Source organism: Lithobates pipiens, unplaced genomic scaffold, assembly GCF_037356315.1.
Source record: "Lithobates pipiens isolate NorthernLeopardFrog02 unplaced genomic scaffold, aLitPip1_a1.2 Scaffold_23, whole genome shotgun sequence".
NCBI classification, from domain to species: domain Eukaryota; kingdom Metazoa; phylum Chordata; class Amphibia; order Anura; family Ranidae; genus Lithobates; species Lithobates pipiens.
The window spans coordinates 169859115-169875553 of record NW_027507785.1 but is presented as its reverse complement, the minus strand read 5'-3'; the positions used below and the strand labels follow the sequence as shown (position 1 = coordinate 169875553).

At 47.1% G+C, this 16439-nt stretch overlaps 1 protein-coding gene across 1 annotated transcript in view; it reads left to right on the top strand.

Moving 5' to 3' along the window:
* FOXRED2 (FAD dependent oxidoreductase domain containing 2) overlaps positions 1–16439 on the top strand; it is a 46142-nt gene that overhangs the window by 15207 nt on the left and 14496 nt on the right. The window contains exons 6-8 of the mRNA XM_077452593.1: positions 1246–1412; positions 3771–3936; positions 8508–8752. Coding sequence (XP_077308719.1) covers positions 1246–1412; positions 3771–3936; positions 8508–8752 — 578 coding nt within the window. The remainder of the gene's footprint in view (positions 1–1245; positions 1413–3770; positions 3937–8507; positions 8753–16439) is intronic.

The following is a 16439-nucleotide window of genomic DNA, read 5'->3' as shown; positions in this document are numbered from 1 at the left end:
TTCCACTTTAGAGCCGTGTTCCTGGAGGCATGTCAGGCCTCTGGAGAGTCAGACTGCTGCTGTGTGTCAGAGAGCCATGGTCAGACTCTCCTATGCCCTGGCAGCACAGAGTATTTTTTAAAAAAAGTAGTAGTTTAAGAAAAAATAAAGTAAAAAGACCTCTATATGTATTACTGTATATGCAGACTGGCTGCATTAACGTAATAAAAAATGAGGATTCAGTTTAGCTTTGAACATTTAGAAAACAACATGCTGCTGAACCACAAGTAGGTGTGATGCAGCTTTCCAAAATACTAAACACCATTTATTATAACATGCGCATTGCGTGTAGATTATCCATTTGTTCAGGTTCCAGTGCCTTTTCAGTGACTGTAGGTGTACGTAAAAGGCTAGTCACTGCACGTAAGCAGTGGGCACTGGTGCACACATTTATTTGCACACTTCAGCCTTTGTTCCTGTAGTTTCAAATTCCCATGGGCATACATACATACATGTATACATGCAGCTTCCATGGATATGTGTGCAGGTGGCGGTACCTTCAGGTGTGTGTAGGTGCTTAAAAAAGCCTAAAATGGAGAGATGCAACTCTTGTTGGAACTCAGGTACTAGAGTACCCATTTGTGGATTTCTGGGGCCACACATCTGGTGCTGGGAGTATCCTGCCATCTGTAGGACAGATTGGGGAGGAGAATGGTGTCAGCAGATGAAGTGGTGGGCATTTGTTTGAAGAACAGAACACATAATTTTAATTAATTGGGAACACTGGTGCATGGGGACCTTTTTGGAAAATGTGTTTAAAGGGGAGCTTACCCTTTAAATTGTATTCCTCTTGAAGATAAACAGAGCTCCCTAATTATTTATTGAGCGCTCTTTAGTGTAGTAGAATGTCCTCTAATGTGCATTTTCGGGCACAAAAAAATGCAGAGGTGTAGATAAATTCACTTGCTTAACGATATATATTTCATCATATTTTATTTGTGTTTTTATATTCATTTATATCCTGTAAACACATTCTGTAGAATTTTACAAACTGTTACAGAACTCTTCTCTGCCATTAAGAGAGTTTTTACATGAAGAAAACATACATACTCCATGCAGTTAGTGTCCCTGGTGTAAATTTTAATCTGAAGCCCATTTACTACATATATTATCACTCTCAGTTATTAGTATGTCTGTTTTTATGCTTTGTCGTTAAAGACGTTTGTCATATTATGTTTGTTATAAGATGTTGTATCTGTTCTTCAGGTCTATTAGACTGAAGTCTGGTATTGGCCTAAAGAAAAAATATCCCTTGTTAAATGCGAACTATGAAGCGAGACATACTCACGGTTTATTTGTGGTGGGTACTGCTAGTCATGGTATTGACTTTCGCAAATCAGCCGGTGGATTTATCCATGGTTTCCGGTATACTGGTGAGCAAATTGACTTTTTTGTTTCTTTTACTGCTTTCTTCACTTAAAACATATACATGTATATTTATAAAGCAGTGACTGTGACATTCAACAAACATTCACTGCAGGTTAAATCACAAAATGTTAACTTGTACATTTTTAACTAAATTTTTTTAAATGTGTTTTATATTTTTACACATTTTTTTCAAAGACAAAAATATGTGTGTTGTAAATATAACAATTTTTTTATAAGGGTCAGCCTAAAACAAATTTTTGATGGATGCTGGAGAGTTAAACTACCTGATAAGTGTATTTTGCCAGGGTCTGCATATTTGTTGTGACCATTATGAGGGGTTCCCACTTCCCTTATTGAATGCAGCAGGAGTTTCTGAAGCATGCAAAGGTGGGTGGAAATAACCAACTCTTACCCGGTAGACGGGGAAAAAATTCAAATCATGACAAGGAGATCTTACTGAAGAATCTATGAAGTGATGGCTAAATCGATCAGGCTCTAGCTATAACCAAAATATCATAACATATTGCACTCCCTATAAAAAAAAAGAAAAGTCACATAATTATCAAGGTAAGAGTAATACTGTTTTATAGATATTGTTATGCCCTGTATTAGTTGTCATGCAGCCCACTTAGCAAAATGTTCTTTGAGACATCATTACTTTTGCAGGTTGATAAAAGTCTATTCACTTAAATGGGCATACAGTGCATCTGGAAAGTATTCACAATGCTTCATTTTGTTATGTTACAGCTTTATTCTAAAATGGATTAAATTCATTATTTTCCTCAAAATTCTACAAACAATACCCCATAATGATAACGTTAAAGAAGTTTGTTTAACGTTAAGTTTGTTTGAAATCTATGCAAATTTATTAAAAATAAAAAAATCCCATGTACATAAGTATTCACAGCCTTTGCTCAATACTTTATTGAAGCACCTTTGGCACCAACTACAGACTCAAGTCTTTTTGAGTATGATGCTACAAGCTTGGCACACCTAATTTTGGGCAGTTTCTCCCATTATTCTTTGCAGGACCTCTCAAGTATCATCAGGTTGGATGGGGAGCATCGTTACACAGCCATTTTGAGATCTCTCCAGAGATGTTCAATGGGGTTTAAGTCTGGGCTCTGGCTGGCCCACTCAAGGATATTCACAAAGTTGTCCCATAGCCACTCTTTTGTTATCTTGGCTGAGTGCTTAGGATGGTTGTCCTGTCGGAAGATGAACCTTCGCCTCAGTCTGAGGGCCAGAGCACTCTTGAGCAGGTTTTCATCAAGGATGTCTTTGTACATGGCTGCATTCATCTTTCCCTTGATCCTGAAAAACATCCCCACAGCACAATGCTACCACCACCATGCTTCACTGTAGGGATGGTATTGGCCAGGTGATGAGCCCTGCCTGGTTTGCTCCAGACATGACGCTTGCCATTCAGGCCAAAGAGTTCAATCTTTATTCCATCAGACCAGAGAATTTTGTTTCTCATGTTCTAAGAGTCCTTCAGGTGCCCTTTGGCAAACTCCGGGTGGGTAGTCATGTGCCTTTTACTGAGGAGTGGCTTCCGTCTAGCCACTCTACCATACAGGCCTGATTGGTGGAGTGCTGCAGAAATGGTTGTTCTTCTGGAAGGTTCTTCTTTCTTCACAGAAAAACGCTGGACCTCTGTCAGAGTGACCATCGGGTTCTTGGTCACCTTCCTAACTAAGGCCCTTCTCCCCCGATCGCTCAGTTTGGCCGTGTAGCCCGTTCTAAGAAGAGTCCCGGTGGTTCAAAACTTCTTCCATTTATAGATGATGGAGGCCACAGTGCTCACTATGCTGCAGAATTTTTTCTGCACCCTTCCCCAGATCTGTGCCTTGATACAATCCTGTCTCGGAGGTCTACAGACCATTCCTTGGACTTCATGGCTTGGTTTGTGCTCTGACATGTACTGTTAACTGTGGGACCTTATATAGACAGGTGTGTGCCTTTCCAAATCATGTCCAATCAACTGAGTTTAACACAGGTGGACTCCAATCAAGTTGTAGAAACATCTCAAGGATGATCAGTGGAAACAGGATGTACCTGAGCTCAATTTTGAGTTTCATGGCAAAGGCTGTGAAAACTTACAGTATGTACATGTGATTTATTTTATTTTTTTATGAATTTGCAGAGACTTCAAACAAATTTCTTTCACGTTGCCATTATGGGGTAATGCTTGTAGAATTTTTATGAAAATAATTAATTTAATGCATTTTGGATTAAGGCTGCCCACTTGGAAAATTTCCAAATAAAAAAAGCTTAGTTCTATGCGCAAGAATAAACATAATTATACTACTTTATAAGTACAGTACCACTATAACATGAAAATATATCTGTTCTTCTTCTAGCTCAGTCTGTCCATCGGTTGACTGAAAATCGTTACCATAATATGCCATGGCCAGCAACTCATTACCCCATCTCCCATCTCCTGAATTTACTGGTCAAACGTATGAACGAAGGATCGGGTATTTATCAGATGTTTGAAACCTTAGCCGATTTCATTCTTCTTGGGGAGTAAGACATTTTTTAATGAATGTATGATTGAAGTTAACTGTGGGTTGCAATGTTTATTTTAACGATCACAGTACAAATTTGATTGAGCATATGGGGATTTGGATCAGGAGGTACCAATTGAGAATCTAGAAAGAAAGAACTCCCCACTTAGCATCAGATATTAGAAGAAAAGCTTTGTAATCAAGGAAGAATACTTCTTTTTTCATAAAAAAAAAATCAGAATTCACTGTGATAAGGTTAATCAGAACATGATGGCGTTTGAGCATGAATGCCAAGAATTATCACTCTGTATTTTAAGGTCTAATGAGTAGGGCCCTTCTATCCTTTCTGTATTTAATTGTATTCTAACTGTACCGTGTCCCCCTTATTTTGCAAAGCAGAGTGCAAACTGTGTTGGCACCATTTAAACGCTGTATGATAATAATAATAAGACCGCGTGTCTCCCAAGAGATCTTCTGACCCTAATACATGCTTTTGTTACACCAGAGATTGCAATGCACACTACCTATACCAGGGATATGTAATTAGTGGATCTCCAGCTGTTGCAGAACTACAAGTCCCATGAGGCATAGCAAGACTCTGACAGCCACAAGCAAGACACGCAGATGCATGATGGGACTTGTAGTTTTGCAACAGCTGGAGGTCCGCTAATTGCATATCCCTGACCTATACCTTCCAAAGAAAGATCTTCAGTTGGTGCTGATTGCAGCAGCCAGAACATTAAAATGGACCTAATATCAGATATTTTTTTTTCATTTAATTTATGTTTATGCTTTACTATGTAATGTGTAAGGGTAACTTTTACTGGTGTTTGTTACCTCTCACCAAGAGTACATACTCTCCCTGATAATGCCAGGTGGTTCCGATCTGTGTCTTGTGGTGGTCTGCCATTCATGTGCCTTCACTTGTCTCTGATTCATCGGGGGGTGAGGGCTCTTGAGAGGAGTACTAAGGCAGGATGCTGAAACGTTTCCAGGCAACTATGTAAAGTACCCTTCTGGCCCTTCCCACCGGCCATGCTCTGCCTATATTACATAGAGAAACACTGAGGCTAATTTCACACTGAGTCGCCTTACAGGCGCTACGTCATTAAAAATAGCGCCTGCATTGCACCTGTAAAGAGCCTCTCCTGTCTCTCCAGTGTTAAAGCCTGAGGGCTTTACCACTGGAGTAGTGCGCTTGCAGGATGGAAAAAAAAGTCCTGCAACACTGAAGAAATGGCTGCACTCCAAGATCCACTCCAAACATCCCAAGTGTTACAAACAGTTCAAATGGTAGACGCGTTTCACACACTAACAGGTGCACTTATTTATTAGCAGCGTCTTTGCGGCACTGTAGGAGTGGTGTATACACTGCTCCTAAAGCACCCCTGCCAGTGGCGGCTGGTGAAGTTTTTGGATGGGGGGGCGCCAGACCCCGCCCATCATGACCCCGCCCATCATTTTGGCCCCTCCCACTTCTCATAAAACACGCCCCTTATGTAATCTGAAAAAAAATTTGACGTGGGTTCCCCCTCCGAGAGCATACCAGGCCCTTAGGTCTGGTATGGATTCCAAGGGGAACCCCCTACGCCGAAAAAACGGCGTGGGGGTCCCCCCCAGATCCACACCAGACCCTTATCCGAGCACGCTACCCGGCCGGCCAGGAAAGGGGGTGGGGACGAGCGGGCGGCCCCCCCCTCCTGAGCCGTACCAGGCCGCGTGCCCTCAACATGGGGGGGTGCCTTGGGGGAGGGGGGGCGTGCGGCCCCCCCACCCCAAAGCACCTTGTCCCCATGTTGATGAGGACAAGGGCCTCTTCCCGACAACCCTGGCCGTTGGTTGTCGGGGTCTGCGGGCGGGGGGCTTATCGGAATCCGGGAGCCCCCTTTAATAAGGGGGCCCCGGATACCGGCCCCCCCACCCTATGTGAATGAGTATGGGGTACAATGTACCCCTACCCATTCACCTGTGAAAAAAAGTACAAAAAAAAACACAACACAGGGTTAAAATATTTTATTGCACAGCTCCGGGGGTCTTCCGTCTTCGGGGGTCTTCTCGCCGGACTCCTCCGCTATCTTCATAGTTTCATAGTTTCATAGTTCATAGTTCATAGTTAGTTAGGTTGAATAAAGACACCAGTCCATCCAGTTCAACCTGAGTGAGTGTCTACAATGGTTTCCTTTCCCTGTACATTACTACACCCACATCGGTCCCTATCCTCAAGGAGCCCACAATCATATACTAGGGCCAATTTTGGACAGAAGCCAATTAACCTACCTGCATGTCTTTGGATTGTGGGAGGAAACCGGAGTACCCGGAGGAAACCCACGCAGGCACAGGGAGAACATGCAAACTCCGGGCAGGTAGTGTCATGGTTGGGTTTTGAACCAGTGACCTTCTTACTGCTAGGTGAGAGTGCTAACCACTACACCACTGTGCCATCTTCTTGTAGCTCTTTTGCTAGCGGAGGAGTCCGACTTTCTTCCTTGCCGCCGGCCTCTTCTCCCGACTTCGGGGGTCTTGTCCCCCTCTTCGGTTCTTCTGCCGGGCCACCGCGCCTTCTTATAGCTCTTTTAGAGGCGGTGGCCCGGTCCCGCACGCCCCCCCTCCCCCAAGGCACCCCCCCATGTTGAGGGCACGCGGCCTGGTACGGCTCAGGAGGGGGGGGGCGCCCGCTCGTCCCCACCCCCTTTCCTGGCCGGCCGGGTAGCGTGCTCGGATAAGGGTCTGGTGTGGATCTGGGGGGGACCCCACGCCGTTTTTTCGGCGTAGGGGGTTCCCCTTGGAATCCATACCAGACCTAAGGGCCTGGTATGCTCTCGGAGGGGGAACCCACGTCAAATTTTTTTTCAGAAATTTGGCGTGGAGTTCCCCCTTCAGAGCTCATTCTCTGATTGGCCACGGCAAAAGTCGCCTGGCCTGGGGAAACCTTTCTGGCTGTGAAAGCTTTTTGCATTCATTCAGCTAAATGCACGAACATTCTCCACAAAGTAGAAGCTAGAAAGCCTTTATGCGGTGACTCACCTCTCACTGTCTGGCAGCTCCGCTCGGGCTAAGGAACGGAGCTGCCTACGTCACTTCCGGGTTTCGTGAAGCAGCCGAAAGCCGGAAGTGACTGCCTGTCTAAGAATGACAATGCTCCCGCCCGTAGAATCACAGTGATTTTACGGGCGGAAGCTAGTCGGTGTTCTGCAGTGCGCCTCAAGGCGGGTTTTTAACCCGCAAATGAAGCGCCATGGATGCAATCTTGTGATTGCATCGACGTGGCGATTCTCATAGTGCACTGTGACCGGCGCCACAGTACACTATGTTAAATTGTTAAATGACATATTTTTTTTTTTTTACTTTTTTTTTTTTTTACACCTAGGGAGAGGGGGGGCGGCGCCCGGGCGCCCCCTATGGGCGGGCCGCCACTGACCCCTGCCCATTGAAATCAATGAAGCAGCGCTGCCAAGGGTTTTAATCCTTTTTCGGCCACTAACGGGGGTTAAAACCACCCCGCTAGCGGCAGAATAGCGCCACTAAAACAACAGTTAAGTGGAGCTAAAAATAGCACCCGCCTGCCCCAGTGTGAACGTAGCCTTAGACATAGTGATGACTATGCTGTGTCCAAAATATGGCATGTAATGAAAATAGAAAAGTTTGATTCAAAAATGTCATTAACATATTGAATAAGGGGAAGAGGAGTGATCAGGGAACCATCATTAAACCTTTTGCTACTATGAGCACCATCCAGTTTTTTCCATTGTTTACATACATTTATAAGGCTTGAGAGCCATGTACTCTTTGAAAGTACAGGACCCTAAAGCAGCCCATACATGGAGCGAATTTCTTTCCTGCAACCACGGATTGACAGGGGAATTCCTCCCATGGAGCCATTGTATTCTCCCGGTGGGGACGCTGTCCCCACCGGGAGAAGGCAGTGATTATTATAGTGGCAATAATAGCTATAGGCTCTCATAAATTTACAGGAGTTAGGATTGCAGAGACACTCTGATGGGAGGAAGATCCTGCAGACAGAGGACCCTCATGGGAGAAAGAAACTGTATTTTAGGCAGATTATATATGAGGATCTGTTGAGTTCAATATCCAGAGGGAGAGGTAATCACGAGGTGCAGTGATGGTATTTATGGACTGAGTTTGTAAATTAACCCCGATTAATCCTGATTGGTGTGGAACACTCTAGGACTCATATGGTGTAGGTCACTTAAAAGCCCCATACACACTATCAGTTTTTCTGCTGAGTTTTTCCTTCAGATTTACCAAAACCATATAATATGAGGTCAAACCTTAGGAATTTCAATTTGTATGCAATCAGGCATGCCCTTGTACTACATGGTTTTGGTAAATCTGAAGGAAAAAGTCAGCAGAAAATCTGATAGTGTGTATGGGGCTTTAAAGGCACACAAGGTGATATTCACCTGAGGAGCACTCCTCTAATGCTATTAATGAAGAGGATTTAAGGCATATGATAATATGGAATATATATATATATATATATATATATATATAATATATGTCTATATGTCTCTATGTCCTCTATATGGTAACTACATACACCAATCATCATTTTTATCTTTTTATTTGTAGGGACGCCAACTCGTTTGAATATTTAGAGGAAGTGCCAGTAGGCATTCTTCCCATGTTTGAGAAAAGCACTGGCAGGAAGGTATACAGCGCAGGTTTTTTTGTCCTCATTATGGAATATGGAAAGAATTTTTCAGGAGCAGACAAAGATGTCTTTCACTACAATCGTGCTATAGGAGATGCAAAAGCAGCATGGCGTTCCAACTTTCTTCATCCTGTGATATATTTTTACAAACAATTGCCAACAGGTAATGAGAGCTTTGACATTGCTGTTGCGTTTTGAACATATTATTTTGCTTCTGTTAACTCAAAAGGTGAGAACATGGCACGTAATTTCTGCACAAAAGTGTGTACTTTAAAATGACCATACTTACCTTCCCTTTCCCTGCTGCAGTGCTAGAGAAAGTAAAATGGCTGGTATAAATAGCAGTAAAGGTAAGAGAAACACTCCTGATATTTCCAGGCAGTAAACTCTGCCCTTTGGCCGACTACTACTGTATATAGGCTTTTATATATATATATATATATATATATATATATATATATATATATATATATATATATATATATATATATATATATATATATGTATATATATATATATATATGTATATGTATATATATATATATATTTATGGCCCAGAGCCCTCTGACCGATACGGATAAGGATGACAAACAAGGATAACACAAAACTCGCTTACTTGAACCGGACCTGAAAGTGTGCCCTGGCCTAACGTAGGGTATACCAAAATAAGGGGGCATACCCTTGATAGAGAAATGAGTAATGAATGAAATGAAAATGAAATGGAGTGAAATGAGTACTCGCCCGGGAGTATAATGCTTGAGAAATGCCCTGACAGGGGATGGGTGGGTGGGTATCGCGCACCGGAACCGACAAGGGAGCCAGGCGAACGGGCTGGTTATATACTCCACCGGGCTCCACCCATAATTCCAGGCCACCATACTGGCCTTTCCATTTATGGCCCAGAGCCCTCTGACCGATACGGATAAGGATGACAAACAAGGATAACACAAAACTCGCTTACTTGAACCGGACCTGAAAGTGTGCCCTGGCCTAACGTAGGGTATACCAAAATAAGGGGGCAAAAACATACAGGTAGGGAATGCCTTTATTGATTCGAGTTTGTTACTGGGTGAGCTTGATGAAGGCCTGGGCCATCTCTACTTGCGGATTGGGTATGTAACGGGCGAAGCAGGCGGATTTCCACCTACCCAACTTTTTGATGATGTGGACCGGGACCCCTTGGCGGGAGGCAGTTGAAGCTGCTCCGATCCGAAACGAATGTCCGGAGTAGTGAGCCGGATCGAGGTGAAGGATGCCCAGGAGTATCCTGACATGCTCCATGAACTGGGCTGCGTTCAGTGGCTTACCGTGGAATGGTAGAAGCGGGCCAGTTCCTGGTTGATCGGCCAGAAGGGTCAACAAGCGGGTGAGCATGGCGACCGGGCACCAGCGGTTGTTAGTTTTATAAAAATGTATGTCCGTCCCCGGGCCAAGTTGTTGCGTCTTGGACACTGCTATATGCAGGATGAAATGGTCTCCGTGCCTGACCAGGTGGTGCTTGCATAGCGTGCGAGCTGAGGGGCTACTGGAGGTAAACTCGCCTGGCCGCAGGAAGCCGTAGAAGGCCAGGTGTATGGCTGCTTGTATAATGGTACTAGTGTGGAGTCCGAAAGGTGCAGTGGCCAAAATATCGGACATGTTTCTGAAAATGTCTCCTGTGATAGGCAAGCGTTTGAGGGAGGCCGCAGGCTGGCGTTTCTGGATGCCACGCATGACGGCCCGAATGGCGTGGAAAGTGAACAAGGAGGGTTCAGCGGGGTCCTGGAGGGACGTAAAATGTTGTACCCCGGCCAGGTATAGTCGGATCGTGTTGACGGATAGCGCCAAGTCCGAGTGGCAATGGGCAACGAAGGCCAGAACTTGCTTGACCCGGGAGGTCTCTGTGGAGTGAGACGTTAAGAAGCGGTTAAAGGCCCTCCAGGCTGTTTGGTAGGCCTTGCGGGTATTGTCTGCGAGGGAGTGATTGATGAGTTGAGTCGCGGCTACTAGGTGAGGGGTTAATCCAGGGTCAGTTGAGACCAGTCCGGGATAACTGCTGACGTTGGTCCGGCTCCGGGCACCTGATCAAAAAAGGAAACTAAGTTAAAGCGGGAAAGGGCGTCCGCTGCCCGGTTACATTTACCGGGGATAAAGGCACAATGGACATTAAATTGAAACAATAACGAGAGCTGGACCAGTCGCCGCAGGAAGGACATAATCTCCAGAGACTTGGACCTGCCTTTGTTAATGATTTCCGCAGTGGCGAGATTGTCCGTTGAAAAGGTCACTGTTTGACCGGACCAACTGCGGCCCCACGTATGGGCAGCGGCTACGATGGGGTACAACTCAAATAGGGAGGACGTCTCGGTGAAGCCCGGAATAGCCAGTATCTGAGGAGGCCAAGGGGCTGCAAGCCAGAGGTGGCCAAAAATTGCCGCGAAACCCGTGGAGGCCGCTGCGTCGGTCACGACCTGCGGCGATGAGGAGGACACGGAGGGAATGAAGAGGGACACGCCATTCCAGGACGTCAGGAATTCTTCCCACATGGCAAGGTCTGCTATAGCTGCGGGGTCCAGGCTGAGGATATGCTCCGGGTCTTGTGAATGAGACAGTAGGACTAACAGGCGTGATATGAAAGCGCGACCTTGAGGGATGATGCGCATGGCAAAATTAAGCATACCGAGAAGGGACTGTAACTGCCTCTTGGTACAAGTTCTGGTGCGGGTGAAGTCCCTCATGACCGACCTGATGCGGCTTAGTTTATCCGGGGGAAGGCTGGCCTGCATAGTGCTGGTATTTAAGCTGACCCCGAGGAAGGTGATTGCCTGCGCAGGGCCCTCTACCTTGTGCTCAGCAATCGGGACGTCAAGATTATTGAAGACCACCCTTAGTTTATCCAAATCCCCTGGAAGGGAGCCAGGTGACTCGACCAGCAGGAAGTCATCCAAGTAGTGTATGACTCCCTGGCACTGGGCTACGTGCAGCAAGATCCATTCGAGAGCCTGCGCGAACGAGTCGAAGAGCCAGGGGCTACTCTTGGACCCGAAGGTCAGCTTAGTGGCAAAATAGTAGAGCTCCCTCCATTTGATGCCATGCCAGCACCAGAGAGATGGATGGATAGGAAGGAGCTTGAAGGCGTCCGAGATGTCGGCCTTGGAGAGCCATGTACCTGTGCCTGACTTGAGAATGGCCTGGATGGCCATGTCTACGGACGCGTATTTGAGGGAGAACTCCTCGGAGGGGATAAGAGAATTAAGACTGGGGACAGAGGAAGAATAAGGCGCTGACAAGTCGTAGACCAACCTAAGTTTATTTGAGAACTTGCCCTTGACAAGCCCAATAGGGCTGACTCGCCAGGTGTTAAATGGGGGCTTCGTGAAAGGGCCTATGATGAAATTCCGGTCTAGTTCTGCCTGTAACAGCTGGTCGATGGCCTGTACGTCGGTGGCTGCTGACCGCAGGTTCTGGCACTCGTGTGTGAGGTGAGGGAGGGAAATAAGTCCTGTATGAAAGCCCTGAGTAAAGCCCTGGACTAGGTAGGTGGCAAGTGAGGGGGTGGGGTGATTGGCGAGGTAGACACCGAGCCACGACACGTTGACCCGGCTCAGTCATGATTTCCTAGCCTGCTTAAGCTCGCACATGAGCCTGGGATGAGCTCTATTACACCGTGAGCATACATGGAGCAGCCTGCACTGGCTGAAATTGCACGACCCACTGTTATAGTTGTTACAGATGGCTGCGCCACCCAAGGTCTTGACCGGGCGCCCCAGTTTATCTGTCTGAGGCAGGCGTGCCGGTGCTGGTAGGGCCTGGGCAGAACCTGAGGTCGATGGACCGTCTACAGGCGGGGTTGCCACCGAGCTGGCACACCAAGTCGCGGTGTGAGTAGCTGACTGGCAGATGGCACAAAGAGGAGACCGCAGCCCTGCGAAGTGTCGGCAGAACAACTCGGTGTCCAAGGCACTCCAATCCGTAGGTAACTGAAATTGAGAGAGCCTGGCGGCCGCCTTAGCGGAGAAGGAGCGGTGATAGTCATAAAAAGCGAAACCGCCGTATTTGTACCCCAGGTCGACTACTACGTGGAGGTAACGATCCAGTTCCTCCCTTCTGCCGGGGGAGGCCGAGCAGATGACATCCCTCAGCATGCCGAAGGCCAGGGTGAACTCGGTGACTGACAGCTTTCTGTCCAGCCTGGGGTCTTTGGCTTTGAGGACCACCGACACGTCCCCCCAAGTATAAGCTTTATTTTCTGCCAGCTCGTGAATGGATATCAGTAGCGAGGCCAGATTGACGTCCTTTCCCTCTAGGATGTCCTTCCTGATGTTGGCTGATATTAAATGGGAAGGGTACACTACTGGTGTACACCCGGGGGTACCTGCGCTGGTGTTCTCCACTGCTTGTGAAGCTGGTATAGGAGGAGAAACGACTGGGCGGGTCTCGAGGAGGGCCACCCGACTCTGAACTTCTGACATTGAGGTCGTCAGGGATGACACCAGCGTGTGAAGCTGCGTGATGGAGGCAGCGATGGAGCCCAGGGAGGCCTGCTGGGCACTATCCTCAACCGCGGCTGGGGGAGGAAAAAGGAGCCTGAAGAGCTCGGCCTTTCTGGCTGTAGCTGGGAAGGGTACACCCCTACGCCTCAACTCGGCCGTCAGCCTGGGGATGGTCCATGTTCTGAAGGACCTTTGGCTGCCGCTCTCTGAGAAAAGAGACGGAGACAACGGAGCCGTGTAGTCCTCGCTGCCAGCCTGGGACATGGTGGCAAAATCCGGGCTTGGTAAGCTTTATTAATCCCTGGGACCGGGTTTTTCTCCTATACGAAACCTAAGAGGGTGACATGGATTACAAGACTCGTAGGAGACTCCTAAGCAAACTTTTTTTTTTTTTTTTTTTTTTTTGAGAAGGGTACTACCGCTTATGGGCGTTTCCCTTCCCGAAGATTCTCTTACCTAAGGAGGCACCGTCCGACCCGGTGCAGGTTGGACCTACTGAAAACTCGACTGATCTGAGGAGATGAAGGTAAGTTTGTATGAGACTCCTATGCCTGCAGAGAGATGTCTAGCTAAATCGTGGAGGTAAGACTGGAAAATGTGAAGAAAGACATAACTGAAACGAGCTGCATAAATGAAACGAGCAGACAACCGAATTTAGAATAATGTGCGTATGGCGACAGAGGCGTGACTTGGTTGCGTCGTAGATGCAAAATTTCCTTTTCCCTTCCCCGTTTTTTTTTTTTTTCCACGCAGATGCGCATAGAACGTGGGGCTTAAGCGGAGGTGGACCCGCCACGTGGAGCTCAGGCGGAGGTGGAGCCTGCCACGTGGAGCTCAGGCAGGGGAGGGGGGGGGGGGCTGCCGCGTGGAGCTCGGGCGGGGGGGAACCCCGCCGCGTGGAGCTCAGGCAGGGGAGAGGGGGGGGGGATCTGCCGCGTGGAGCTCAGGCGGAGGTGGAGCCCGCCACGTGGAGCTCAGGCAGGGGAGGGGAAGGGGGGGGATCTGCCGCGTGGAGCTCAGGCGGAGGTGGAGCCCGCCACGTGGAGCTCAGGCAGGGGGGGGGGGGGGGCCTGCCGCGTGGAGCTCAGGCGAGGGGTGAACCCTGCCACGTGGAGCTCAGGCAGGGGAGAGGGGGGGGGGATCTGCCGCGTGGAGCTCAGGCGGAGGTGGAGCCCGCCACGTGGAGCTCAGGCAGGGGGGGGGGGGGGGACCCTGCCACGTGGAGCTCAGGCGAGGGGTGAACCCCGCCACGTGGAGCTCAGGCAGGGGGGGGGGAGGGGACTTTGCCGCGTGGAGATCAGGCAGGGGGGGGGACCCTGCCACGTGGAGCTCAGGCAAAAAGGGGGGGGGGGTACTGAAATGAGGCGTGCAGCTGGGCGCACCAGAACGAATCGATGCATGAGGAATGCGATGGGATTCGAATTGGAGCGTAATAAGTGACAGAAATGATATGCCATGACAAAGAAAATTAAATGATCCGACATCACCGACTGACATGATTGAAGTGACTGCAATGATTAACATGAAAGGAAATGACATGACGGACATAGTACAAACGGTATGACATGATTTTTTTTTTTTTTTTTTTTGGTTTTTGAACAACCTGAGATTGACATTGCCCGGACTGCTCAATTTAGCGCGACAAGCAGACGGCTGTGATTTCGAGATGGTTCGATCGGTTCGAACACAACAAGAGTCATTCGGTTTAGCAACGACGTGCTACGAAACGAAGTGCCAGTTGGCACGAACGACATGTATCGAAAAGGTGACAACGACTTCTACGAAGAAGGGGTAGTGACAGTGAGGTACCGAATACAAGTGTCGCGGTTAAGCCGTTCGTGTGACCTAGAGTGAGTGGTTCGTGAGTTCAGGAATCTAATTTTCGTGACTTTAATAACACATGAAACGAAAAGGGTGCCGAAGCCCTACCTGCGACAGCCGGCCCAGACGTGTTGTACGACAACGAAACTTTCGATTAGAGTATAGCGACTCAGACGGCGACCGGACGGACGCTGATGAACGACAAGGTTTTGTCGACACGAGGCGGACGAAAACGTAGGAACTCACGAACCCGGCTCACTGTAAAGTCTCGTGGATAGTCGGCCCTTGATTTCTGACGTATCAGATATCGCGCACCGGAACCGACAAGGGAGCCAGGCGAACGGGCTGGTTATATACTCCACCGGGCTCCACCCATAATTCCAGGCCACCATACTGGCCTTTCCATATATGTATATATATATATATATAGAGATAGATAGATAGATAGATAGATAGATAAATGCATTGCTTTCTCTACACCGCATAAAAGGTTAACTAAACTAGATACTTTCACCTGAACATTTACTGCAAACATACAAGCATAGGCTCACTGTTTCTGTTTAGTCATACTTGAGAGCATTTAAAAAACAACCTTTTAATATGTTATGTTTTTAAAGCCTTTTACAGTCAGGTCCATAAATATTGGGACATCGACACAATTCTAATCTTTTTGGCTCTATACACCACCACAATGGATTTGAAATGAAACAAACTTTAACTGCACACTTTCCGCTTTAATTTGAGGGTATTAACATCCAAATCAGGTGAACGGTGTAGGAATTACAACAGCTTGTATATGTGCCTCCCACTTTTTAAGAGACCAAAAGTAATGGGACAGATTAACAATCATCCATCAAACTTTAACTTTTTAATACTTGATTGCAAATCCTTTGCAGTCAATTGCAGCCTGTCTGGAACGCATAGACATCACCAGACACTGAGTTTCATCCCTGGTAATGCTCTACCAGGCCTTTACTGCAACTGTCTTCAGTTCCTACTTGTTCTTGGGGCATTTTCTCTTAAATTTTGTCTTCAGCAAGTGAAATGCATGCTCAATTGGATTCAGGTCAGGTGATTGACTTGCCCATTGCATAACATTCTACTTCTTTCCCTTAAAAAAACTCTTTGGTTGCTTTTGCAGTATGCTTCGGGTCATTGTCCATCTGCACTGTGAAGCGCCGTCCAATGAGTTCTGAAGCATTTTACTGAATATGAGCAGATAATATTGCCTGAAACACTTCAGAATTCATCCTGCTGCTTTTGTCAGCAGTCACATCATCAATAAATACAAAGGAACCAGTTCCATTGGCAGCCATACATGTCCACGCCATGACACTACCACCACCATGCTTCACTGATGAGGTGGTATGCTTTGGATCATAAGCAGTTCCTTTCCTCCTCCATACTCTTCTCTTCCCATCACTCTTGTACAAGTTGATCTTGGTTTCATCTGTCCATAGGATGTTGTTCCAGAACTGTGAAGGCTTTTTTAGATCTTGTTTGGCAAACTCTAATCTGGCCTTCCTGTTTTTAAGGCTCACCAATGGTTTACATCTT